This window comes from Antennarius striatus, chromosome 7 (assembly GCF_040054535.1).
Source record: "Antennarius striatus isolate MH-2024 chromosome 7, ASM4005453v1, whole genome shotgun sequence".
NCBI classification, from domain to species: Eukaryota; Metazoa; Chordata; class Actinopteri; order Lophiiformes; family Antennariidae; genus Antennarius; species Antennarius striatus.
In genome coordinates, this window is record NC_090782.1 from 11,462,209 (window position 1) to 11,490,167 (window position 27,959).

Genomic DNA, 27,959 nt, shown 5'->3' on the forward strand with positions numbered 1-27,959 from the left:
TTAAATACACATTTTGCATTATTGTGTTTATTTTTTTTAGAAATGATGCATGTGTTGGGACCTGATATAATGCGCGATTCGCACTAATTTTGTTTTTCTGTCAATATAACCTTTTTGTATTTGTCTTTATTTTCTTTATCACTCTGTTTGTGGGTTTGCAAAAACTACTGGATTAATTTCTGCAATAGGTGGAAGATGAAGGCGTGAGGGAAAAGACATTTTTGGAAGGATATGGACAATTGGATACAATTGACCTTTCCTTTCTATAAATTAAAAAAAAAGCCAAGTTATGCAGGAGACTACTGCAACTGTTTTCATTCAAATATGTGAAAAGGTGAAGTACGGACTCGAAAAATTTAGCATACATGTGCAAGATTGCTGGCAAATAGATATGGTACCCCAGAGCATAACGCAGGGTCCCACCTCTCAACTCTTCTTTATCACTACCAAGGCCGCAGTATCCACAGCGGATATTTGTTTTTACTGATCTTGCAAAGAAAAAAAACAAAAAACTTCTAACGTCCAACCCATGTGAAGTTCCTGTTTTGACAGACCCTCGAATTGCTTATTCATCAAAACGCCAGGACAATGGCTCAGCAGCTCGGAGTCCTTCTACTCGGGTGACGGTGCGCGTCAGTTCCCACCAGCAGGGCAGCGCAGTGCTCCGTGGTGCAGTGTGTCTTTAAAAGGTTGAACTGCTCTTCTAACACAAGGTTGTTTGCTCGCTCGGCTCTGGAGGCGCATGCCTGCCAGTAGTGACAGGTCGTAGAGGCGGCGGGCTGTCAGCATCATCCTGCGCCATGGACGCTCTCCGACATCCGAAGCGCAGCGCAGCCCTGGCGCTGCCGGACACGATGCTCCCCGTTTGGATCCTACTGACCGCGGTGTCGGGACTGAGGGCGGAGGGAGACGGAATGGAGGAACTTGCCAGTGAGAAGGAAGCTGAGGAAAGTCACCGTCGGGACAGCGTTAATTTGCTGACATTCATTTTCCTTTTGACCTTAACGATTCTCACCATATGGCTCTTCAAGCACAGACGCTTCCGTTTTCTTCACGAAACCGGACTGGCAATGATTTACGGTGAGGCTTATGGGATTATATGTTGAATGGACATACACCCACATGCAGTGTCTCTCCTTCACATCTACACCACCATCCCGCTGGTTTTGCGTGATTCAGTCTGCCTGCTGCTGGCACAGAGGAGGCTGGAAATGCGGAGATGATTAAAACCCACTGACGCGCATCTCTGCGTTCCACCGGCGCACACAGCCGGGCCATAGCTGTTAGATGTAGAAGGTGCCGTCTCAGATCTCCATGCATGTGTGGCTTCATTCATGTCTGACCGGGAAGCACAGCCCCGATATATGTCAGGAAACTTGGACAAGCGCCATGCGCGCAAATGTAAGAAATTAGATAACAGAGGCCTATGTGCATACTATAATCTATTTCATCTCCTAGGATACCCTCAGGGGTCGGGTTTATTCTTAGAGAATTAGGGGAAATGTTTAAACTACAAGAGAAAAAAAAAACCGGTTAACCAAAAGGAGTTTGGTAATTAAGGCCAGGAAATACAAGAGAAGGACAGCAGAGTTCATGATGGTGATCACTCAGACCGACACTGGCTGTGAGTTGGATATATTTATGTGCCAGAGTTTTATTTTCTAACAGATGCAGAGAAGAAACCAAAATTCTGCTTATTTCACTGCAATTTAAGGCAAAATTAAAGTCTGTCTCTGGAATAAATGATCAATCATGATGAAGTGATACAACCAGGGTCTGTAACGACTGCCACAATGAGTGATGGATAATCCTGAGTTGAATTATTTCAGTTCAGACTACAGCGACAGCACATCTGTGTTTGGTCTCCACTCATATCTCAAGCCTATTCCATTCAGTGCTGCAGATGTCAGTCATTAACAACAGACTTCACAGGAGGAAGACTTTGACTTGTTTTTAGTGCTCTGAAGGTAAACAGTGTTTTGACGTTCTTCCAGTTTAGTTTTGTTTGTGACCTCATCAAATGTGGGTAATGTTCTGAAGCTGAAAAAACACTAATAATTTTACTATGGGATGTACTCCTTCCTGACACCAGGCCATAATTAACTCATAATTAACTCATAAATTACACATAATTCATGTGCACATTTTCCATTCTGGCTAATGAATTATGAGTCATATTTATTCAGATAGGATGAACTCATAGCTTTAATGAAAAGCTGGATCCAGTTTGAAATGCTAAAGTTAAATGCTTGTGTTCGAGCCCAGTGTGTTGTTTGGACTGACACCAGTGTGGAAGCGCTGCCAAGTGGGAACCTTGTCACCGTATTGATTTGCTGTCCAGCAGACTTTACTGGAAACCATGTTTTTCAGTTGGAACGCTCAGCTGCTTACTGAGACGTGATAATCAAGACCAATCAATGCATCATATGTTAATGAGTCACAAGACCATCAAGTGTTGCAGGGTTGACGTTCTTATTCTAAAATATGCAATTTTCCTCTATAAATTCTGTCATTAGAAGACATCTTTTAAGAAACAACAGCTAAAAACTCTGCTATCATTTAGTCAACCTTCTAATAAATGCTCATTGTTTGTTGTCTGGTTTGGTCAAAGCCAGGGTTAGATGCATCAGGCTAACTCTGTGATAGGACGACAGCACAGCACTGGCAGTGTTGCTCTCCAATGTGTCCTGCAGATAACTGTCCCATCAGATGATTTATGTTCTCCAACTGCTTGCCTCATTCCCTTCTTTCTGGCGTTCATCCTCCCAACAGTGTCTAATTTTTCTTCTGTGCTGCTGCAGGGCTCGCAAATCAAAAGCATACATACATTTTCCAGTACTGATGTTTGTCTGGCTGTCATTGATTTCTCCTCTGATTCCATCAGGTTTGCTGGTCGGGGTGATCCTGCGGTACGGCATCCCTGCCACCAGCTACCACAACAAGGCTCCGCTGAGCTGCACGCTGAACAAGGGGCCCGTCAGCACCCTGCTGCTGAATGTCAGCGGCAAGTTCTTTGAGTACGCCCTCAAAGGAGAAATCAACTCCAGAGAGATTAACAACGTGGAGCAGAATGATATGCTGAGAAAGGTGACAGTCAGAACACCAGTAGACCTCAACCAGGGAAGATCAGCCCCCCCATTATGTAACTTCCATCCCAAGTCGCCCTCATCGGATTACTTCTCTATCATGATCCAACCACTAAAATCTGGAATGGCATTACTGACTTCACAGTTATTAAAAAAAACAACAACAATATTTGATTAGTTTAGTCATGATTTGAGGATGATCCATAAAGACAGTCCATAAAGGTCTCGTGAAGTTCAACATAGCAGAAAAATATCATAACCCTTGAATGGGTTTGATGCCCAACCATCCAATCAATATTCATGAAAGTGTGTTAAGTAGTTTTTGCATGGTGTCACTGACAAACAAACAAACAAACAAACAAACAAACAAGCAAGCAAACACAAGGGGAAAAAATTAAAATTACATTTTGCTAGATTTACCTTGCTGACTCTTTAAAAAAAAAAAAAATCTTTTCCAGGTGACTTTTGACCCCGAGGTTTTCTTCAACATTTTGCTGCCTCCCATTATCTTCCATGCTGGGTACAGTCTGAAGAAGGTAAGAGGTCATTTTTACATCAGCACTGTTAAGTCTTTCAGAGCAGACGTCTCATGATGCACAATGAAGTGAGGTGATGAAGTTTTGTGAACCAGGTGATCTTTTTGGACAGAAAACCTTCACTGGCCAAAATGAAAGCATTTGTTCTTGAACATTAGCTTTCTATTTAAAGGAAAGTCCCGAGCATTTGACTGTTATTTCCTCTTTTCCTGTAATTTATGCTCATGAAGTCAGAAACAGCCAACAGTAGGATGGGTTCTGCTTTTGACTGTTGAGCAACAGATTTCTTAATCCTTGAAGTGGCTCCACTCTGTGAATTTTCAATCCACCATGTTAACAGTTTGTGAATTTCTGATACAGCAGCTGGAGAATCTTACATTTGACAATTGTAGGTTTTAGTTGCTTTAGTGTCCATGAAATAATGGAAAATTAAAAAAAAATTATCAGATGGTGTCATCTTATATATTCTGATTAGGATGAATAGTGATAGATTATATCAGGCCAGATGAATGAGGGGGATTATCCTGTTGCAGGTAACCTGTAAGGATCTGACCATATACATATATGCAAAAGGAGTCCTCATTCATTCATATAGATGTCCATACATTAAAAGCAAACTGATTTCTGCTTTTAGCCACATTAGCAGCCTGGATGACACCCGTTTGATCAAGCCTTTTGCTCCTAAACATCTCAGCAACTGTTCGATGTCATGTGAGATGAATTGTTAGCAATAATGACTCATAAGGTACAATCTAAAACATGTTCAGTACTTGCTAAACTAGCCCCCTCAGTTTCAGTCGTAGTGTTGTGTTAATAGTCAAAGGCTCGTATGCCAACATGCCGTGTTAGTTAAATGTCACATTGTAAGGAGCACAGAATGGAGAACTTTAATCATTAGTCAATAAAACCAAAGTAGGTTCACCACAGTCATTCAAATCCAGCAGCGTTTGTAATCTACATGAGTCCAAACGTCAGATAACAGAGTAAACCAACAAAAACCTAGATATGAAAAAAAGACTATGGCATCCCACAACAAACCACCAAGGAAAAACTGGATCATGTGATCTGACCGCTACGAAATAAACCAAACCTGACTCACACCGAGAAGATTGTTAGACACAGGAGAAAGCAGTCAGCTGGTCTGAGAGCAGACAACCAACAAATAAAAAAACAACAAAGGTGTCAGTTACCTCAAAGTCGTTTGATGGCGCGTTTCATCCTCAACCCCACTTCCTGTCCACTTTGTGCTACGAGGCTGCAGTCAGTGGTTACAACCTCGATTCCAATAGCTAAACCGAGGAGGTTTGTTTGGTAGCCCCAAGCCTTTGTTATAATACGGTTATAAATGTTTGTGTGTGATCTGAGGCTGCTTTTGGTTTCTGCTGCAGGATGTAAGGATTGGTGTGTTTTTTTTACACGAAACCTGTCATCACCACCATCAAGGATGAAACGGTTTTGGTCTATTTATCCAATGTTTAAGTGTTTTGGATATTTTTATCACTGACAGATTAACTTCTGGATAGATAAAACTGGAGGGTAGACTGGTGACGTGGAAGAAGCGATCCAGCTTTGGCGCTCCGCCCTGAAGAAAACCATTATCAGTCAATTATAGTTGCTCTTCAATAACTGTCAAAAGGATAATGATTTCGATGTGATTCCAGATTCTAGGGGTTTTTGAAGCAAAGCGTGGCATCACGAGGGTCAACTGAACAAGGGACTGTTTGTTTTAGTTGAAATGACACGGTGTAAGGATGACCTGCCTTGGCTGGTCTTTACTCCAAATGATTTCTAGTTCAACATGGAATTTCTTAAGTATCTCAGCAGGAAGAAGAGGTCACAGTTTTCCTTTGCACTGGGAGTTCTTGTGAAGCCTGAAGTTGAAAAGACAAGCAGGAGTGTGCAGCTTTTGTGTTTGTGTGTCTCTGTGGTCATTAATTTATTGATTCAGTTCATTATCTGTTCAAATCTGCTGAGGGAAGCACAGGACTCTAATTCATGCACATTTAGACACGATCAGATGCTGTTAAACGTTTCATCCTGGATGGAATCATCATTGCACACATTTTTCTGTTTGCTTAGGTTTGTTTTTTTTGTTTATACAAGAACCGCTTCCGACGTTCAGTGAGGAAGAAACTCATATTCTGGAGATCTGCAAATATTTAGTTTCTCAGCACTTGAAGTGATCAGAAGACGTATTTGCTATAGAAAGAGTTTGTTTTAAAGCCAGTTAAACAGCTGAGTGTACATTGTGACTGTAGTCCTGTTCGATGGGGAGTGACACGCCGGAGGCCTTTACTGATCTGAAGAAAAGAAAGATGAAGAATGTCTAATCAAACCTCTACAGTGTCTGACAATGGAAGAGAAAAGCTACAGATGGAAGGGAAATTACTACCACAGCTTCAGAATTATTGGATGCCATTTAATAACTTATAACAAAACACCCTTGCAAATCTTTTGGCGTTAGTGGTACGTCTGGAGGAGGAGGAGTGAAAGATGAATCATATGATGAAGAGAAGACTGGTCATTGAAGCATAGCCGTGGTTCTGGGATGTTCTCAGGCTGCATTGCTCCCACAGACACTAGAAACCAGCAGCATGGGGAAGATGGATTCATCAAGTGTCAGGACAGTTGAGAAGAAAATTTCTTGCTGTCTATGAGGAAGATGAAACTGACAAATAGTAAATTTTGCCAACAAGCCTGATATGCAAAGAGGGTTGAATCATCTTTGCTTCTGCCTGCAACTCTGTAAACTTTTGCTTGATGTATGTTTTCTCTTCTCGTCTTAAATTCTTCTTGTATTTTCCAGAGACACTTCTTCAGGAATCTGGGCTCCATCATAACCTACGCATTTCTTGGTACGGCCATCTCCTGTTTTGTCATTGGGTGAGTGTCTGCCATCTGTTCAGGACCTGTCAGGTTTAAATGTTCTGTTGCTGTGTTTGATGCTTGGTGACCTTCTGCCCTCACTGACGTACAGGTAGTCTTCAAGATACAAACATCCAACTTACAAACATTCGTAGATGTGAACAACCGTGTGCCGCCATATCTGACTACTTCAGCCCTCATCAAGCAGCGTAACATGAAATTCAGATTTCACATCATGTCAAAGTAACTCAGCAAATATAAGACTAAGTGAATAGTTTGCTCCACTGTAGATCCTCCTGTTGGTCGAGAATTCTTGTCTGGTTAAAAAATTAGCATCAGCAACTCTGTCACAACCTGTCTGTTATTTTATTATTTAAAAGTATTGACGGGGTTGTCCCCCTGTAGGAGACAAATGACGCATTGGGTCTCCTGGGAATAGTTGGTGCTCAGGTAAAAGTAGGAACCAATGTTGGCTGGTTTAGGTTTCTGCCCGGAAGCATTAACAGTTTTTTGAATTTAGAACACTGAACTCTGAATGTTTTGTTGTTTTAATGTTAACTATCGGCCGAGTTTATTGAGAAACTTCATGGAAAAAAAACAGAGTAATCAAGCGTAAAGTAGCATGTTGGACTTTTGATTAGCAGGAAGAGCATCAGCAACGAGGAGGTGTAGAGGCCAGAGATGTAAAAGTTACATTACAGTACTGCAGTATTTAATTTATTATGTGTTGTTTTTATGTCCTGTTACCATTTCTGGTACGTCTTAGGGAATATTTGTTAGTATTTAGAGTAGTGATGGCATAAGCTTGTCGATAATAAACAATGACTTATGAACATTTCAACTTACAAACAGCCTCTAATTGTTTTCATAGATGGAAGATTTCCTGTGCCGAACATTTACAGTGAAGTGAATCACACACGCCAGATATCACACCAGTGATGCGCTGTTCTTGCCTTCTATCTCCAGGAATCTGATGTACGGTGTGGTCAAACTGATGCAACAGGTCGGACAGCTGACTGACAAGTTCTACTACACTGACTGCCTTTTCTTTGGTGCCATTATCTCTGCCACAGACCCTGGTATGCCACAGGCAGAATAGAGTAACATGAATAAGGCTGTGTGTAAAACAAATGACAGATTGAATGTCTGGTCTGCGTTGCTGTCCCTGCAGTCACGGTGTTGGCCATCTTCAATGAGCTCCACGCAGACGGGGATCTCTACGCTCTGCTGTTTGGAGAAAGTGTCATGAATGATGCTGTGGCCATTGTGTTGTCATCGTAAGACGCATTTCTGCAAGATTCAAATTTTAATTTTTTTCTTTTACAAGGTTAATATCTGTCTGTGGTTTAGAGCTCTCTGCTTCCTGATGGTGAAATTCACCAGTCATGTGAGGCAGAGCTGAGCTCCCCTCCACAGATAGAGAGCTCTCTGCCTCCCTCTAGTGGAGGATGTCAGACCAACCTCCAGCAGAGCCTGTTTATGATCCCAGCTGCACACACTGTTGCAAAAGGAGGCCTCATTCATTTATATAGAAATCCATAAATCAAAAGTTTTATAAATAGTTTTATGGTTCACCCCTGCTATAATGTCTTGTTTGATATTTTAGGTCTATTGTGGCTTATCAGCCCAGCGGTGCAAACACACACATGTTTGACGCCTCAGCCTTTTTCAAATCCGTGGGGGTTTTCCTGGGGATTTTCAGCGGCTCCTTTGTGATGGGTGCGGCCACAGGTGTTGTCACGGCTCTCATATCCTTTCTCAAAAGTCCACTTCAAAGTTAAAGTATGATGTCTCATTTCCACATTGAAGTGTCGTTGTGTGTCTTATTTGACTTATCGGAATTTGTAAAGTTCCCAGACAGTGTTGTGCCTTAATGTTCAACTCCACGTCACCAAGTTTACAAAGCTACACTGCTTCCCGCTGCTGGAGACGGCGCTCTTCTTCCTCATGTCGTGGAGCACCTTCCTGCTAGCCGAGGCCTGTAGGTTCACAGGTGAGCATCAACACAGTGTGATGGTGAAGGTATGTAGGGACATGACAGCTGTGGTGAGAATAGAAAGAGACCCTGCATACGTGTGATCTTAATGAAATCAATTTGATTTTGTGTCTATTAATTTAGAAGTTATCAGTGTTCTGGTTTGCGTGCGTCCACATTTAATGACAGGGATGCACGATCAGCAGACAGCGTGAGTCCCTGGGACGCAAGCTCTAAATGCACTTCCATTCAACAAAAATATTCACAATTCTTCCATTTCTCCACTTAAATTTTGAACCCGGAAATCGCCATTATGTTATATTATGAGACTCACCTGCGTGATTCAGCCTTATTAAAATCGACCAAACGGCAACACAACATCTGCTCATTTTACACGCTGCAGTGAGAGTGAGGAGTTAGTTAGACCCTCCTGAGCAGCCATAAGCTGTCGCTCATTAGGTTGATTGATTCATTATCACCATGCCTCTGAAAAAGATGCAAACGTTGGAGAAAAAGCAAGTGACAGTGAGTGCTTTCTCTCATAAAAAACAATCAAAAGTTAACGAAGAAAAAGACAGATATTACTGAAATGTGTGTGGAGAAGGCTCTGTAAGCTTGGTGCAGAGTCCACAGGAGAATACAGTATATAAATTAAAGGCAAAGAAAAATATTAAGTGAAAAGCAAAAGTGAAAAAAAACTTCTATTACATTTTTCTTTATTTCTAATACTGTTTTTTCTTTTTTAAAAAAAAGACTACTTGGCTTTAACATTTTGCTAAAACTTATGTATAACTTCACTTTTTTTACTTAAACAGTTAACAGTTATAATAAAAACATTGAAATAAACAGTTCATTTAGTTTTTATATTGTGCTCTTGGCAAAACTCAATATTTTTGCATACACTTCTACGGTATACTCTGTTATTACTTTTGGCAGGCATAAACATCATGTTGGGATGCACACATTTTTCTTGAAGCACATCCCAGGGATGCACACATCAGGTTTGTCCACACCAGAGGTTTTCCAATAGCAGGACATCAATGTAAAGTTCCTTCCTTTTCCTCTGATAGAATATTAAAGAGGTTCACGTTTTATTCTCTGCAGCCGATACACCCAGACATATTAAGACTGACCAAAGTGTAGGTAGTAGACAACATATATCCGTTTTCCCTTTGTTGTTGTGAAGCTCTAAAAACATAGAATCCTACATTTCTCATAAAGCAACACAAATAAATCTCTCATCAAACTTTCTCTGTCCATGTAATGTTCTCATTTTTTCAACTTCAATTATCTAACAGTGTCAGTAGTTCCTCTCTGTCAATTTCTTGTCTCTACTTTAAAGATATGTTTTGGAAGGTTTTTATTGCATAAGTAATAACTAGTCTGATCATTCTCCACATGCTTTACTATCATTTATGCCAAATAATGTTAGTGTGAGGAGTTTAAACTGGAGGAATGTGATTTGAAAACAGATCTAAAAAGCGAGCCACTTTAATTCTGATGTTCCTACTTAAGAGTTATTTACATCCTAGTTTTACTGTGTTTCATTCACTGTACTCAGTGTGTGTGTGTGTGTGTGTGTGTGTGTGTGTGTGTGTTGTCCCCTAGGTGTCGTGGCTGTGCTGTTCTGTGGCATCACACAGGCTCACTACACCTACAATAACCTATCTGAAGAGTCCACAAAGCGCACCAAGCAGGTAGCTTCAGCCATCTTCCTGCTCGCACAGCATCCATTGTTTTTGATTTATTTGGACTGTTTGAAGCCCCTGATTGTTGGAATATTGTGCCGGTGACAGATGGCTCAGTGATCAGCCTGCTGGGACCTTAATCGGAGTTGTGTGAGGACATCCCTCTTCACTAGACTGTTGGCTTCCCAGCGGGGTTCAGTTTGACAGACAGGATACAGATTAAGATGTAGACAACATGCAGCGTGACACATTGTGGACCAGTTTGTGGCAGACTTCTGGTGTAAGCTGCACACACTGTTTACAATGCGGAGGTTCAAACAATCGCATGTGTCTGTGGCTACGTTCACACTGCAGGAAAATACAACTACATCAAATTTTATTTTTCATTTATTTGACTCAGATATGTTTTTTCAGGACACCAAATCACCAAATCTGAAACCAAATCTCAGCTTTTCTTAGCTATTTTCATATTTTAATCCAAAATCAGGTGCAAATCTTATTACTGCTAACGTAAAAGCAGTGTGAACAGTCATATCAGAATATATGTGGCTTTTCTACCAGTGACCACGCTCACATCATGTTCTGCCAGCAATGGAGGATAGAGCCGACAGCAACTGGGAGAAATGAGGTTAAAATTTTAATCAGGTTTATATTAAATTTTCATAATGAGCTGTCAGACTAAAAAGATCAGATTGGAGACAAAGGCAGTGTGAACACAGACAACTGTCTGTCAATGTGTTTGACCCGTGTCTTTTTCCCAGAGCGAGGATGGATGAAGTCAGTTGTGTAACTACCCTGGTGCCCCAGGAGAGGAAATAGAAAACAGCTCCTAAAGCCTGGCTGGATTGTGAGGGAACATATGAAGCACATAGCTCCCAGGGGGAGAGGGTTTGAACCAGTGCAGCTTGGGAACGCCTGCGAAACTGAACAAACTAACGTTTTCTTATTTCTACTGCACTGAGCTGATGATAAATGTTGTTTTCCCTGCAGCTATTCGAGGTCCTTCACTTCCTGGCTGAGAATTTCATCTTCTCTTACATGGGTCTGGCTTTGTTCACCTTCCAGAATCACATCTTCAGCCCAATCTTCATCTTAGGGGCTTTTGTATCCTTTAAGGCCAAACAGTCTGACGTGATTGTGTAGTTATTTGGAGCTCACCCTTAATTAGAGCTTTGTTTTCCACATCTGAAAAGACCTTTGCTGCTGTAGTTCAAAAAGAATCAGATCATGCTAAAAAAATATTATATGTTACTTTACTCAGAATCAATAAATTGTTCAGATGATCTCTTGACCTGCCTGCCAGATTGCCATATTCATTGGAAGAGCGTTCAACATTTACCCGCTGTCCTTCCTGCTAAACCTCGGCAGAAGACACAAGATCAAGGGAAACTTCCAGCACATGATGATGTTTGCTGGTACAGAAGAGATTGAACATGATTCAGGATTCTACATTATGATTATTGTTGATTAATGTGATTTTCAAGCATTTGATCTGTGAAATATTACAAATATTACAAAATCATTTTGGAGGCACTTGATTTGATTTTCTAACAGTATAAAAACCACGAGTGTTTTAGAATCTGTAACGTGCTTCTAATCAGGCAGCAGATTTTCTGTTGATCCACTGATGGGTTTCTGATGGGAAACTCCCTCCAGGTCTGAGGGGGGCCATGGCGTTCGCTCTGGCCATCCGGGACACGGCCACCTATGCCCGCCAGATGATGTTCACCACCACGCTGCTCATCGTCTTCTTCACCGTCTGGGTGTTCGGTGGTGGGACAACACCAATGCTGTCCTGGCTCCACATCAGGTGACATGATTTTGTGACGTACTTTCAGTGGATCAAGTCATCACAACAAAAATAACTATATTTACACTGTAATTAATGATAACTCCTGCTTTACAGTTTCACACATCTGAACACTGATTTACTTGATTCTGTCCTCCATTTGTTTCGTGACATCAGATTAATCAGATTATTCCCACAGTTACTGGACTACAAATAATGAAAACAAGGTTGCTTGATATACAACTGCCTTCTGGTTTCATCATGATCTTGTGTTCAGAGATCTGTCCTCTGGCTGACTTACCATGTCCCATGGTTTTCCTTTCATTCAAATAGAGCTTGCAGCCTACAGGAACTTAAATGGCATCTTTAAAAAAATCTTCTGTTTTCCTGCAGCCTGAAATCCTGCAGGTTTTCACACTCTAAATCTCATTGTTCCTGAATTGCCGAGATGCTATAGGTGATGGGATGTTTGCCGTTTCTCCATCTGTGTGCTTGAAGTCCAACCTCTCCTCTCTGAGTTTGTGTCCATCATGAAAAAGCAGATTATGGGCTGGCGATGTGTGTGACGGCAGCAGACTGAGTGAGCAGACTCTGTTTAATATGAGTAATGCCGAGCAGCAACTATGGTGTTTGTTGGATATTTAGTGTGCTGCCAAGATCTCCCAGATGAAGTCATTGCCATGGTAACAGAGACATGCGGTGCATGTCAGGCTGATCTCAGCTCAAATGTAGACATCATTTTCTTTGTATGTGTATAAATCTACATGTTTTTCCTCTTTATGGGGTGAACTTCAAAGCTGTGAGGAGCAGCCAGACATCAAATAATATATGGAATTAAACAATGCCTGACTGCATGTTTACTTACAGTCTATTTGCCTGTATTAAACACTGAATAAGACTTTTCAAGTAGTATTTACTATTGTTATGAGCCACTCCTTTGACTGAGGTGTCAAAAAAGTCAGTCGTGGTGATGCTGCGAGTTTTAATAGCAGGAATATGATGGAGGACTGGTGCTGGGTTAGGAGGCGTCTGGATTCAGAGAGGAAAGGGTTTCTGTTCTTGTGTTTTGATGAATGTTTTTTTAGCGGGCAGACGTGCAGCTTATCACCGAGGCCCAGCAGGGGAGACAGAAACAGAGCCCTCTGAGATCGTTTAGAGCTGTAGATCCCTCAACCCCACTGCTGAAGATTGGACTTAAACTCCTAGCATGTGTTAGGGTTTTTTTTTAGAGCAGATTGTTAAAACAGAATTAAAGGTTGTCCGAGTTACACCGGTGCTGAGTGTAATACTGCAAGAAGCTGAAGTGGTAGTCAAAAGATGAATAGAAGAAGGAAATGCAGCACTGAAAGAAGCAGAAGTTTCACTCTAGGCGTCGTGTGATGTGTGAAGCTGATGAAACTAAAACTTGCTGACCAAAAATAAACAGTTCGTTGACACTGAGCTGAAACCACAACCCTGATTCCAATAGCAACATTCATTAAACAGGATGTGATCTTATCATTTTTGACCTGCAGTACATAAGAGTCAATAAATGTAAAGTTGTATTTCATTAATTAACTTAACTGTAAGTTAAGAATTTTATGCCATTGATACGTCTCTGAAAACTAGGAACAGGCGCAGAAAAAGCAGCAGTGGTGTTTCTTTGATTCCACAGCTAGTGTCACCACACTTCAGTGTTCCTCTGTTTTTATGGGATGCATCGCTCTGCTCGTCATTGTCTGCTCCTGCTCCATGTCTGTTATGACACTCGCTGTTAAACCTTCAAATAAAATTATTTTTCCTGCCTGTGATATTGTACACAGAGATTGAGTCTCATCTGGAACTTGATAAGACTTGAAAGTGAAACTGTGGGTATTAAATCCAGTGTTTTGGGGTTGTTTTTTAAATGTTTTTTTGTCTGTCTAAACATCTGCAGTGCCTCTGCGCCAAAGCAGAGGCTGTTACCAATTACAGATTTCAAACTAGTGGGTGTTTTTATCCGCTTACGCTCTCCCCTCCTCCTGACATACACTTTACCGAACACTGACTGTAAACCATTCTTCCGGAGAATGATAAAGAGGACATGCTTGAATCCAAAGTATGAACACACAGATGACATTCAGTCAATAAGTGGATATAAAGTTAGGGTTAAACCTGAGACCTCAGATGTTCATGTTGCTTTGGGACCGTCCCCGTTCTTTAAATAAACATCCAACACACAATATAGTTATTTTTAAAAAAAGACTCACTAAATTTATTACCTGATACTTCATCTTCAATGTACTTGATGCTGAGCGTGTGTGTGTTTGTTGATGTAACAGCGCTGGAGGTGGCAGAGCGTTTCAGGAAGATCAACGCCGACATGGGGAATGGAAGTACTTCAGGTGTCGTATCTGACTGTGTGCAAACTCGCTGGTGTTGGGAAAGTGTGGTTGCTACAAATCTGAATCTGCTTCTTGCTGCTTACTTCTGGTTTTTTGATTAAGGGAAACACGGAGTTACTGTTTCATATCCTCGACAGTAAAAGGTGAACTCTGGACGATTTGTGGGATTTTAGGAGAACAGGCTTGCAGCTCTGGTGGAGGTGCTGCTGTTGGATGACTTTCCAGGCTGAAAGCTCTCTCTAGAGGTTTCTCTGGTTTTTCACACGGCAGTGCAAAGAATGAGTCACACACACACACTGTTGCCCAGAAGAAGCATATATGTGTGAACTGATCTGCAAAGTGTTTGCAGAATGAGGATGGAGACTGAGTGAGAGCGGCACCACAATGTTTTCACTGTGTTCAGGACTGTCATCCCTGGAGGAGCGAAACCCTGAAAACTAAACAGTTGGTGATGACTGTTGTAATGGATTTAAGGAGGAAGTGTTTTTAGAGTTAGTGTTAAAGGTCAGAGTGTGAATTTAAGTAAGTGGGACACTCACATAAGTATTTGCATTTGTGAAGACATAAGATGCTGTAATGTTGATCGGCATACTGTAATCATCCCTGGAGAGATGATTACAGTACAATATTTTCTGCGCTATAAGGCGCACCTAAAAGCCTTTAATGTTCTCAAAAACCGACAGTGTGCCTCATAATCCAGTGTATGCCTTATAATCCATATGTATAAAAAGCTTTAAAGTAGGCCATTTGTTGAAGGTGTGCTTTGTAGTCCAGTGCGCCTTATAGTGCAGATAATACTGTGTATTATTTTTCCACTCTTATATACAGTATGTTCCACACACACATACTGTATATACAGGCCAAAGCACACACACAAAGCATAAAAACAGGAAGAGCATGATGGTAGAGCAGCAGGCAGCCACATAGCGCCAAATGAGTTACTTGGAGCTCAGTGCCATGCTCAAGGGCATCTCCGCTGTGCTCACAAGGTGAACCGGCACCCCTCCGATTACCAGTTCATGCTCCATGGATTTTGGTCCACACTGGTCTTGAATCAGCCATCTTCTGTTCCCCAAGCCTGGACCTAGTGGATTGAACGTCTGCCGCCCCAGACTGTTGCTTATCAGTGGTGATGTGTGCTGGGAGGGGCCTCTCTTCTGGGCCCCACTGCAGTCCTAATCTCACAGATCCTTCCTGATGCAGCCCTCGCAGGGTTTGCACTTCTTTGTCTTTGCATGTCCGATGACCTCTGTGCTGCTGAAGATCCTGTGCGGAGTCGTGTAGAGTCCCCGTGTCGGCTGCTCCTTATCAAGCTGCTCAGGAGAAGAATACATTCATTACGTTTTCGCTCAGAAGGATTTTGTCTGAGACAAGTGTTGAGTTTCTCATTAGTTTCACTTACTGTTTCAGATTTACCGTAACCATAAAAGGCTGTTAGCTGCTTTGGCCTCTGTCCACCAGGATTAGACTCAACTGCTCCAGAGCTTATGTGAATTAAAAGTGCCCCTTTAAAATCTTCTTGTGTTCATTTAAATCCCTCTCTGTTGGTAAGAGACACCACAGGGAAATTATTCATGTCCAGCTACAATGACTGGAATGTGTTCGTCTAATGGAAGCATGCAACAAGTTTCCAAATTTCATTCTTGTTGATGCTGATTATGAGCTGAGGACGTTGGCTGCTGGGGCTGTCGTCTGCAGCTGCTTAGCTTATCTTAGATTAGCTTAGCCCAAATGATAAACGCAGGGGATGTCCAGGTTGTTCCCAGGTCCTCGTCCAGATGTGATCAAATCTCTATGTATCCTAACTGCTACAAACCATGTTAATCAAATCTGAGGTTCTACCTTAGCAAGAAAATGTAATACAGTATTTTCCGCACTATAAGGCGTACTGGACTATAAGATGCACCTTCAATGAATGGCCTATTTTAAAACTTTTTTCATGTATGAGGCACACCGATTATAAGGTGCACTGTTGGTTTTTGAGAAAATTAAAGGCTTTTAGGTGTGCCTTATAGTGCGGAAAATACTGTACACAGTTATATTCAAAGTCAACAGGTGTTTATTCCTGCAGGACAGGTGAAAACAGTTTGAGGCAGGCTCAAAATATTGCTCCATGCTCTCTTTCATTCTAAAGGGTCAGTAGTGCGACTGTGTCTCAGTCTGCCCACCACTCCTCATATTTTTTATTACCAGTATCCATCATTTTCCATCATTACCTCACTGACATATTGATTAATCGTGTATGGCTTTTAATAGGCTCACTATTTAAACTATAGGGCCCAGGCGTTATCCCGTTCCAGGGGACACCTGTTCCCTATCTCCAGAATCACTCATAACTGTATTTTAATCATGCATCACAAATCTGCTGGACATTTGCAGAAATTAGGCCTTACATTCATCTAACATTTGTTTTTTGGCTGTGACCAGTGAATTCAGAGGCCTATCACTTATTGTCTGTATGACAGATTTCAAGGACTTTGGTATTTAGATGTGTGGCTACGATCCAGAAGACTTCCTTTATAGATACAAACGGCAGTCATTCAAAGGACATTCAACAGTTGTGTCTTCTACAACAGGGGCAGAGCAGTGAGTGGTAGCTGATTTTCTTGGCTTCATATTAATATGGAGACATGAGAGGAGAATAATTGTCAATGAGGCTTTTTGAAGACTTAAGAGCATTTTTTAAATAGTTTGAAGAAGGACATTGCACTGACAGCTGTATTCTGACAAAAGGCTACGCTTTGTTAAGACATTCATTCATTCATCTTCTGCCGCTTCGTCCGCTGTAGCACAGTGTTTGTTTTATTTTGTTTCATCCATCTTCGATATGGGATAACATCTGTTCTGGCTGTTTTAAGCCTTGCTTGTGCTTGTTTTGTATCTGATAATATCAATGTGTCAGTAATTTCTGTGTTAATTATGGGTTACGGTTAGAAGAACCCTGTTTCCTGACATTGAGTAAAGAAGCATTGATCTCTGCATTGTTTAAGGTTTACAGATGATCTAGTTTTTAAAATGGTTTCTTAAACAACAGGAAGATATGTCACATGACTTATGTTCACACACAACATCATATACTGTAATCATATGATGAGCATCATTTAATCTTGCTTGCTGGAGGGTCTCTGTTTCTGGGTCAGTGGTGGCTGGGCGGTGCTTTAGGGTGTTGGTGATAACCTGTTCATAAAGCTTTTGGGTCAAATGTTGCACAAAACATCCAACTCAAAAGTGTTAACCTCTATAGAGAAATCACGTTAAATAAAGTAGTGGACTGACAAATGCTACTGATTTGCATCGATCATCAAATCAAAACAGCCTTTGTGAAATTAAAATAATTGCTTTTTATTATAGTGAATATTTTCTTTCTTCTTTCACTTGTCAGGGTTGGTGTGGATCCGGATCAAGACCTACAGCCTGGTGGAGACAGCTTCCAGGTCTTACAGGGGGTGAGGACGTTGCAGCCAACTAATTGTGATTTCGAATGTTGCTTTATCAGCTGAAACACTTCTACTTCTGCAATTTAATGTGGTTATGGAGCACACTCAGCACATCTGGAGATGCACGTGATCTAGAGAGGTGCAGCTGAATGTGTGGAAAGAGACGGCAGACAGAATGGCTGCTGTGGTGTGCAATGAACTCAAAGCACATCTCAATATTTTTTCTCTTTTAATGGTGAAGCTTATTACTCTTTCAAGTTTAAACCCACTGTCGCATGCAGAGAGAGAAGGTCACTTATTTGATTAGAGCTCTTGTAAAATATGTGTATATGAGAATGAGTTAAGATTTAAAATAATGTTAGATATTTTTTAATTGAAAGAAATTTATTTTAAAAATTTTAGATTAGATTAAAATTAAAAGACTAGATTAAAATTTAAAAATTTAAATATTAAATTTTTAATTTTTTTAAAAAACATTACATTTCTAAACTAAAAATTTGAAAATTGTATTGTCAAAAAATATTTTTCAGACAATGTAGATCACTTAAATAACTAAACATGAGTAATTATGATGTACATTTGTCATTTTGACTCTGAATTGTGTGAAATATACTATATGACTCATAAGTAATATACAATACACACTTGAACACAATACATAGAAACAAATGGCAAAAAGAGCCCAACAGAATAAACAGTAATGATACAGGAAAAACAAAACATAACCTCACGTTTATGTCTGTTTTTTCTTTAGGATGGCAGCCAGGCTGAAGGACAAAGTAGAACTAAACAGGAGAGTGCTTGGCTCTTCAGACTGTGGTACACCTTTGATCACAAGTATCCTTTCGTGTTCCCTGCTTCACAGAAAGAAGGACGGCCTTCCAACAATTTGCTGCTCGACCACAGAATAATCATTTGTTTCACACAACGCTCACATCTGCTTTTATTGGGTCATGCATCCACTCAGGGGGATTGGCCTCTTTCCCTTTCTACTCTATATATGATATGTATAGTCTCAGTTGTTGTTTTATTGTTCTGAATTACAGCCTCTGCTTCAGTGCTTAGCATCTCATCCTCCTCTTCCTCCCACCTGGTCTCGACAGCTGCCTCCCCAGGTGGTTGTTGGTAGCTGCTGAAGATGGAGCTGCTGTGTTAGAGGCTTTCTCTCTGGTAACACATGTTAGATACAGTCGTCCCAACGCATCAGAGGAAAACATGGTGCAGGGACTTCCATGTACTGATTTTTGTGTTTTTCAATGCTACCTGGTTAAACCAGATTAGTCCAACAGTGCAATTCTAACTAATTACACAAAAAAAGCAGACAAGCTTATTGGTTCCCTCTCTGCTGCCAAGCGTCACAAAGTCACCTTATCCTCAGCAGGTGATAGAATCCCACAGAGATTTAGACTCCAAATATATCCTGCTGGCAGACACCCTCAGCACCGTTCAGTCATAATTAATCATTTGAAATGTTTCCCGCTCACTGTGGGAAGAGAGAGTCACACTGTAATTCCGTGTCAGTCATGCTCTGTTGGATTATAGTTTGTATTTTACTAAGAGCAGCATTTGGCTTTTCTTGTTGATGAAAACCAGTATGCTCTGACATGGTGCCTGATGAATAAACTGTTCAACATCTTGGAACTGTCCCAGAACAAGGCTAAAGGACAATTTGACATTTTCTGCATTCTTTAAAATATATCAAGACAATTTAAACTGACAAGCGTCTTCTTGGGTTTAATGTTGATATCTTTTATTCCCAATTAGTTACATTTGACCTATAACATGTTAAAGATTAGTTAGTCTTTAATGTAGGACCTCATTACGGTTCATACAGTCTTTAAATAATAATAATATGATGTAGTGGTGTAGCTGTGAGGCATTAACATCCATCTACTGAAAGTATTCACGTCATTCTCCTTAATGGCTGTCCAGTTACCTGAAGCCCATTCTGACACACAGCGGCCCACCGCTCACCTCCACCCTACCGGCCTACTGTGGACCGCTGGCCAGCTGTCTGACCAGCCCTCAGGCCTACGAGGTGAGAACCCACACAGGCTGCCACCAACAAACGTTTACACTGAAGGAAGCCTAAAGAATCGACACACAGATGGAAGGAGAAGACGGATAACACTAGGAGCCAGTTAGCTTAGCAGTGAATAGCAATGGGTGAACAGCTAGCCTGGTCCAGTCCAATATTAATAAACCCACCCACCAGTTTCTCCTATCTTCCCACCTATATATTTGAATAAGCTCACTTGAAAACCTCACGCTGTCACCTTCCCGTGTCTACCCAGAAGTTGGGGCCACTAGCTCCGGTCTTCATGCCTCTCACTAAGGGAGCCATTTTGGCTTTGTCAAACATAGCGGTTAATATTCTTTGATTGTGACGGACGTCACGTTGTCGTGTGGGGAACCCTGATGCTTTATTCACCAGGACCAAACTCACGAACCCAGACGGCCGGACCATAACGCCAAAGCGGCCTTCATCTTAGCGTTAGTCCGTCCCACACACACGGAGCCGTTACGGTTTCTTTGGACACAGCGGTTTGTTTTCTTGTGACGGCGAAGAAAAACAAGAAAACAAACGAAGTCTGATATTATTGTTTCTATCGTGGAATTTCCACGGGTTCCCGCTAGTTTAGTATATAACACATTATATCATCTGTTAAATTTATTTAAATAAACAGTATAGAAGACTGTAGTATAGACTGAGTTTGTTACCTTCTGAAGGAGGCTAATCTAGGTAGCTACCTGTTTGTTAGTGTTATGTGTCAGAAAGTGAGGAAAATCAAATATTTCTTGTTAAGACACAATGAAATGAAAACACCCCTTCCTAAGTTCATCATTTCAATGTTAGCACAGGACATGGGAATAGTTTTCATTTGCTAAAAATGATGCTTACCTTTTCACAGATCTAATGTATTTTTATTCTTCTTTGAGAGTATGTGACATTTATTCAACAGACAAGATTAATTAAAACGTGTTTAAATGTAGAAATGTAGAATGTCCCATGTTTTAATGCTGGTAGAATCAAAATCATACATTTGATTTTACTTGTTTCTAATTAGTTATTACCAGAAAATAACATTTTAACCAAGGAATTCCTTGAACTCATGAATAAATGAGGGTTTTTCACTTCCTGTTCTTCTGGTCAGACCTGAGCCTGGATCTTGAGAAATACTCTTTGAATACTGAAGGGTTTTCTCTCAGTAGAGTTGCAATGCTATCAAAGTGCCTGCCAGCAAGCAAACAAAGCTCATGGAAAACGGACAGTCGAGAGGCCTTTGGGCATTCAACAGGCAGGAAAGACTCTTTTCAGCTCCACGTCAATGATGATCGCAGGTCTGAAAGCCATCGTGCAGAGCCCACTCAAATATTTTAAACACAAACCTCCTCTGACTGGATGGTCACACTTGAATTCAATCCATGTGAAATACTTTAATTTCTTTTGGACATAATTCTCTCTGCTATCAGTCAACCACAGAGTCTCGGTCTATGCTGGGCTCCAACATTTAAATGACATTTCCGTACTGGAAATGAGACACAGATTGTTATTAAAATGTAATTCCTAGGGAGTGTAGTTCTGTAGTCCTTTGATTTAATGCTGCACCGAAGCCCCTGTAGTTACGGATGTCATTGAATGTGTTTTGGGGGGAGTTTTTCCTTATCCGATGTGAGGGTCGTACTGCTCGCAGTGCACAATGGTCTATGTGCAGATTGTAAAGCCCTTTGAGACATTGTTGAATGTGAATCTGGGCTATATAAGAATAAATAAACTTGAAACTTGAAACTTTCCTGTTGATTCCAAATGAATTTAATTTAAAATAGGGCTCTAAGCTGGAAATTTAGTCTTTGTAAGGGTTTTTTAAGAATAGACAAATATAAAAATAATTTTAATTGTACATTATATGCCAAAGAAAAGTCTAAAAATAAATAAATTATACTCACCGTCAAGAATATGTCTGGTAAAATTCTATTTTTTAAATTTTAGTCAAAAAATTCAAACTTCTTTTCCTTTCGGCTTTTCCCTTCAGGGGTCGCCACAGCGAATCAGTTGCCTCCATCTAACCCTGTCTTCTGCATCCTCTTCTCTCACACCAACTACCTTCATGTCCTCTTTCACTACATCCATAAACCTCGTCTTTGGTCTTCCTCTAGGCCTCCTGCCTGGCAGTTCAAAACTCAACATCCTTCTACCAATATATTCACTATCTCTCCTCTGGACATGTCCAAACCATCTCAGTCTGGCCTCTCTGACTTATCTCCAAAACCTCTAACATGTGCTGTCCCTCTGATGTACTCATTCCTGATCCTATCCATCCTGGTCACTCCCAAAGAGAAACTCAGCATCTTCATCTCTGCTACCTCCAGCTCTGTCTCCTGTCTTTTCCTCAGGGACACTGTCTCTAGACCAAACAACATCACTGGTCTCACCACAGTTGTGTACACCTTTCCTTTCATTTTAGCTGAAACTCTTCTATCACACATCACACCTGACACTTTCCTCCACCTGTTCCATCCTGCCTGTACACTCTTCTTCACCTCTTTTCTACACTCTCCATTGCTCTGGACTGTTGACCCTAAGTACTTAAAATCCTCCACCTTCTTGATCTCTTCTCCCTGTAACCTCACTCTTCCACCTGGGTCCCTCTCATTCACACACATGTACTCTGTCTTACTGCAGCTAACCTTCATTCCTCTCCTTTCCAGGACAAACCTCCACCTCTCTAGCTTCTCCTCCACCTGTTCCCTGCTCTCACTGCAGATCCCAATGTCATCTGCAAACATCATAGTCCATGGAGATTCCTGTCTAACCTCGTCTGTCAGCCTGTCCATCACCATAGCAAACAAGAAGGGGCTCAGAGCTGATCCCTGATGAAGACCCACCTCCACCTTGAACTCCTCTGTCACACCTACAGCACACCTCACCACTGTCTTACAGTCCTCATACATGTCCTGCACCGCTCTAACATACTTCTCTGCCAGTCCAGACTTCTTCATACAATACTACAGTTCCTCTCTGGGCACCCTGTCATAAGCTTTCTCCAGATCTACAAAAACACAATGCAGCTCCGTCTGGCCTTCTCTGTACTTCTCTATCAACGTCCTCAAAGCAAATACTGCATCTGTAGTACTCTTTTTTTGGCATGAAACCATACTGCTGCTCACAAATGCTAGCTTCTGCCCTTAGTCTAGCTTCAACTACTCTTTCCCATAACTTCATTGTATGGCTCATCAGCTTTATTCCTCTGTAGTTGCCACAACTCTGCACATCTCCCTTGTTCTTAAAAATGGCCACCAGCACACTTCTCCTCCATTCCTCAGGCATCTTCTCACTATCTAAGATCCTGTTGAACAACCCAGTCAGAAACCCTATACTGCCACCTCTCCTAGACACTTCCAAACCTCTACAGGTATATCATCAGGACCAACTGCCTTTCCAGTCTTCATCCTCGTCAATGCCCTCCTCACTTCATCCTGACTAATCTTTGCTACTTCTTGGTCCACAACAGTCACATCTTCTTGTCTTTGTTCTCTCTCATTTTCCATGTTAATCAACTCTTCTACACACCACCATTCTATGCTGTTTGGCTACACTCTCACCTACCACTACTTTACAGTCACTGATCTCCTTCAGGTTACGCCGTCTACACAAGATGTAGTCTACCTGTGTGCTCTTACCACCACTCTTATAGGTCACTCTATGTTCCTGCCTCTTCTGGAAGAAAGTATTCACTATAGCCACTTCCATGCTTTTTGCAAAGTCAACCACCATCTGTCCTTCTGCGTTCCTCTCTTGGATACCAAACCTGCCCATCACCTCCTCATCACCTCTGTTTCCTGCACCAACATGTCCATTAAAGTCTGCACCAATGACAACTCTCTCACTTCTAGGCATGCTCTGCATCACTTCATCAAAGTCCAACCAGAATCCTCCTTCTCCTCCAGCTAACATCCTACGTGTGGCACATACCCACTAACAGCATTGAACATCAAACCTTCAATTTCTAGCTTCAGACTCATCACTCTATCCGACACTCTTTTTACCTCCAGGATGTTCTTAACAAACTCCTCCTTTAAGATAACTCCTACTCCATTTCTCTTCCTATCTACACCATGATAGAACAACTTGAACCCTGCTTCTAAACTCCTAGCCTTGCTACCTTTCCACCTGGTCTCCTGGACACACAGGATGTCTACCTTCCTCCTCTGCATCATGTCAACCAACTCTCTACCTCTTCCTGTCATAGTTCCAACATTCAATGACCCTACTCTCAGTCCTATACTCTTGGCGTTCCTCTTCTCTCTCTTCCAACGGGCACACTTTCCTCCTCTTCTTCTTCGGCCAACAGTAGTCCAATTTCCATCGGCACCCTGTAGGTCAACAGCACTGATGGCGGTTTTATGTCAGATGCCCTTCCTGACACAACCCTCTGTATTTATCCGGGCTTGGGACCGGCACAATAAGACACTGGCATGTGTCCTCTTGCGGCTATATTAGTCAAAAAATTAGTCAAAAAATTCAGTGAAAAGACGTAACCAGCCTTCTCTTGTCAACTACATACATGCCAACTTTGTGGAGCGCCTTCAAGTCTTCATTTTACAGTCCTTATGGAAATTCAGTGAATTCTTTCCAGAAACCAAATGTTTCATCAAAAGAACTAAAAGGTTTATTGTGCGCTGTTAATAATGTTATATAAGGAGGTCCAGTTGTTACGATCTCTCACACAGGAAATTCAAGTTTGAATCTTGTTTTTCTTGTTTTTACTCCATTTAAATTACTATTTTTTTAAACATCTAGGTTTTGATTCAAAGTTTTCATATGTGTTATTTATAGGTGAAAATCTTAAGTCTTACAAGGAGGTGGACATGCCTGCAAGTCTCTGACAGTCAAGTCCTATTATAACTTTGTAACTAACTTATACTCAGAGTAAACATTTTTGTGGAAAATAATAATAATAAAATTTAAAAAAAAGAAAAATACTACAGTGCCTACATTCATTTTAAGAGACCACCAATAAATCACTGACTTTTTAAATAATTTTTGATTCACAGTGTTTACAGTTTTGGCTACACATATAGAACCTTTCATCTATGTTTTAGAAAGTTATTTCCAATTACAATGAATGACCACATTCATCTTTTAAGTTACAGTTGTCTTTTTTATCTTTAGTCTGCCTTCTTTATTCCTTCTGCAGTAAAATCTTAGTTTGCCTTAATGTGATTTGACTATTCTAATAGAAAGCAGCCATACTTATTTAATCCATAAAATGTCTGAAGGGTTTATTTTTTATTTCCCAGCTGGAGAGAAGGGGTTATGTCATCTCTTTGTTTTAATCCCCTCATCAGAGTAATCCCTGCTGACCCAGTGTCGACTCATCCGGTTCTCCCCGGGGGACATAGACAGACCATTGATTGTCAGCCAGTCAGTTAGAGCTGCGAGAAGCGCACGCTGTAGTTTTGTAACATGATTGCTTACCCACAATGCAATATTTAGTGCCTATGCTCTTACAATATATACTGTACTGGATTTATTCCAACTGGTGGTTTCCTGTTTGAAGCCGAGTCTCATAAGTGAACGTCTCCTCCTCCCGTGAGACTACAGCATCCTCCCCTCACAAGCCTTTGTACTGTACCACTCTGTGTGCCCCCCCTTCATGTTTCCCATCCCTCCCTTCACGCTCTGTTGTGAATGTGTTAACAGAACCACGAGCAGCTGAGGGATCACGACTCCGACCTCCTCAACAACGACGGTGACCTGACCTTCATGTTCGGTGACACCGCCATCACATCCAACGGGGCCTCCAACGGAGGAGGGGATGCAGCCGGAGGGTCGGGCTGGAGCGCGAATGGAAAACGGAGTGGCAGCACCTCAGAGGAGGTGCTGGAACGTGAGCTGGACTTCCGCGAGCAGGAGCTGCTGAGCCGTGGAACACACCTAGTTTTCCCCATTGAGGAGAACGCCTGACCCTTCAGTCTTTTTGCCTGCACTGTCCCTGAACTTCCCTCAATTCCACACCACCCTCAAGCTCGATACGTTCTGCAGGCAGATGGTCCACTCCCACAGAGATAAAGTGGAGTGGAGAAATTATAGTAGATGAGAGGTGAGGGTCCCAAGCAGCTCAGATCCGTCCAGGCCTGGGAGAAGATCTCTGTGAGCCTCATTAGGAGCTGGAGAATATTCTCTCCCTTTACTTTAACTGTGACACAGTTTCATTGATTGGTTCGTCTGCATACACTGGAGGGGAAACTTCATGCAGGGCATGAGTACAAAAAAAAATCCTCATGTGAAAGTTAACGTGCGACTGTGATTGACCATCCGGAGAGGACAAAAGTACAATAATGGAACGGGGCCTGGAAATCTGCCCTAGAATAGTTTCTAGCCATTCTTCTGGATCTGAACAGACCAGTGTGGAGTTTGTGAAGATGCTGCGGATTGTGATGCGAGGACTGTGGAGGAGGACAGTAAAGGAGGCACCCTCTCCACCACCACAGCCTGTGGAGGCTGAAGTAATGGGGTGAACAACGTGAGCATGTAATTAGCAACAATGATGTTCTTTGTTCCTCTGGACTGGAACTGCTTTTTTCACTGCATTCCATCCCATGACTGTTGTCCCTTTGGACGGGTCTGGATCATTTTCTGTTTACTGACTTGATTTTCTCAATAACATGAAAGACTAAGTGTTTTGATGTTAATTATATTGTTTTCTGTGATATAATACTGATTTCCAAAAGCTTTAAAAAATGATTACGCAGCCGATGAGCAACTTTGAGACAAAAAAAACCAACAATACAAACTTAAGGGCAAGCCTTCTTCATAACTTGGAATATTAAAAAAAAAAAAACTATGTCGACCACATGTACTGCTATAGTCTACAAAATGCCAGGGGACTATTGGTATGAGCTTTAGCTTTAAGCTAAATTTAGTAAAGGTATGATTGCATGCATGCACAGGTTGCACTTAATAACTAATGAAATATACCATTGATTTCCTGTCATCCTTTAACTTATTACATTAAATCAGATGTTTAGGGATGGTCATTTATCAACATCCATCACCTATTCTCTGCACACAATCATATGGACTCCATCTGAGAACAACAACCTTGAAGAAGCCACTAATGTAACAGCAGAAGATACCGTAATAACTTTCGGCTAATAACGTAATAATTAGGCGTTAGGGTTAGTGGTTGGGGTAAGGGGTCAGGGTCTTGTGGCTAAAAGTGTAACGTAATAATTATGGGTTAAGGTTAGTAATAAATTATTACATTATCAGCCAAAAAATTATTGTGTTATCGGTTCAGGACTTTTATTACGTTATTGGCCAATTATATTTAAAAAATAGGCAAATTTATTACCAGCTGCTATCATTGGCTTTACCCTGAATGTAGAAAGTGTTATTGATAACAACCAAGAGCAAATCCAGCTTCTTTTGACAGTGTGGAGAGTAAAATAATCATTAAGTTTCTAATTTGGCACCAAATGATGCATCATTTTATAAATCTTTGCAGCTGTATGCAAGATTCAATACAGATAACTTAAATCAGTACTTTATATCCCCTGTTGCCCAGTTGCCTCCAGCGATGCAGAGCACCTTAAAATGACAAAATTGTTTTAAGAGTCAAACATGTAAATCCTTCATATGATCAAAATGATGGCTTTAGCTCCATGCATCCACACCAGATAGGTTACGCTTTTGCCACCATTCATCTGTTTGTCAAACAGATCACACAAAAACTGCTTGACAGATTTTCATGAAACTCCAGGAGATAAACTTCAGTGTGTGTGTGTGTGTGAGTGTGTGTGTGTGTGTGTGTGTGTGTGTGTGTGTGTGTGTGTGTGTGTGTGTGTGTGTGTGTGTGTGTGTGTGTGTGTGTGTGTGTGTGTGTGTGTGTGTGTGTCTGCTTTTCTTGAACATTGCACGATACTTGAACAGTTGTTGGACCAGTCTATTAATGTGACCCAGATTATAATGAAAGCTGGGTGGAACTGTGGCACATGTGGAAGAAAACTTGCAAATATAATAAGTCATTATGACACTAAAGTGATACCAAATTAGGTTATGATAAAGGAGTCATAATGGGCCTGTCACGTTTAGGTTCAACACCATGGTGGGGGTGTCTCTGACTGATGTTAAGTCCTCCTACTGCATCTACGGCTTTAGGAATTACTCCTGCAACGTGTTTATGAGGGGAAATATTTTGTCATTTGCATATTAC

The 27,959-nt window shown here is 41.3% G+C and overlaps 1 protein-coding gene across 2 annotated transcripts; it reads left to right on the plus strand.

Moving 5' to 3' along the window:
• Positions 1–59: 59 nt before the first annotated feature.
• On the plus strand, positions 60–27,954 carry slc9a7 (solute carrier family 9 member 7). Of its 2 annotated transcripts, XM_068320469.1 has the most exons (17): positions 60–1,080; positions 2,885–3,087; positions 3,545–3,622; positions 6,429–6,505; positions 7,454–7,566; positions 7,659–7,764; positions 8,094–8,235; positions 8,375–8,480; positions 10,071–10,159; positions 11,141–11,254; positions 11,454–11,565; positions 11,807–11,960; positions 14,240–14,302; positions 17,685–17,748; positions 18,494–18,576; positions 19,672–19,777; positions 25,445–27,954. In XM_068320469.1, the coding sequence occupies exons 1-17, from the start codon at positions 801–803 to the stop codon at positions 25,706–25,708; spliced, it is 2,154 nt and encodes a 717-aa protein (XP_068176570.1). In that variant the 5' UTR covers positions 60–800; the 3' UTR covers positions 25,709–27,954. The 2 variants fall into 2 exon arrangements, with proteins under 2 accessions (XP_068176570.1, XP_068176569.1); XM_068320468.1 differs by lacking the exon at positions 14,240–14,302.
• The last annotated feature ends 5 nt before the right edge of the window (positions 27,955–27,959 follow it).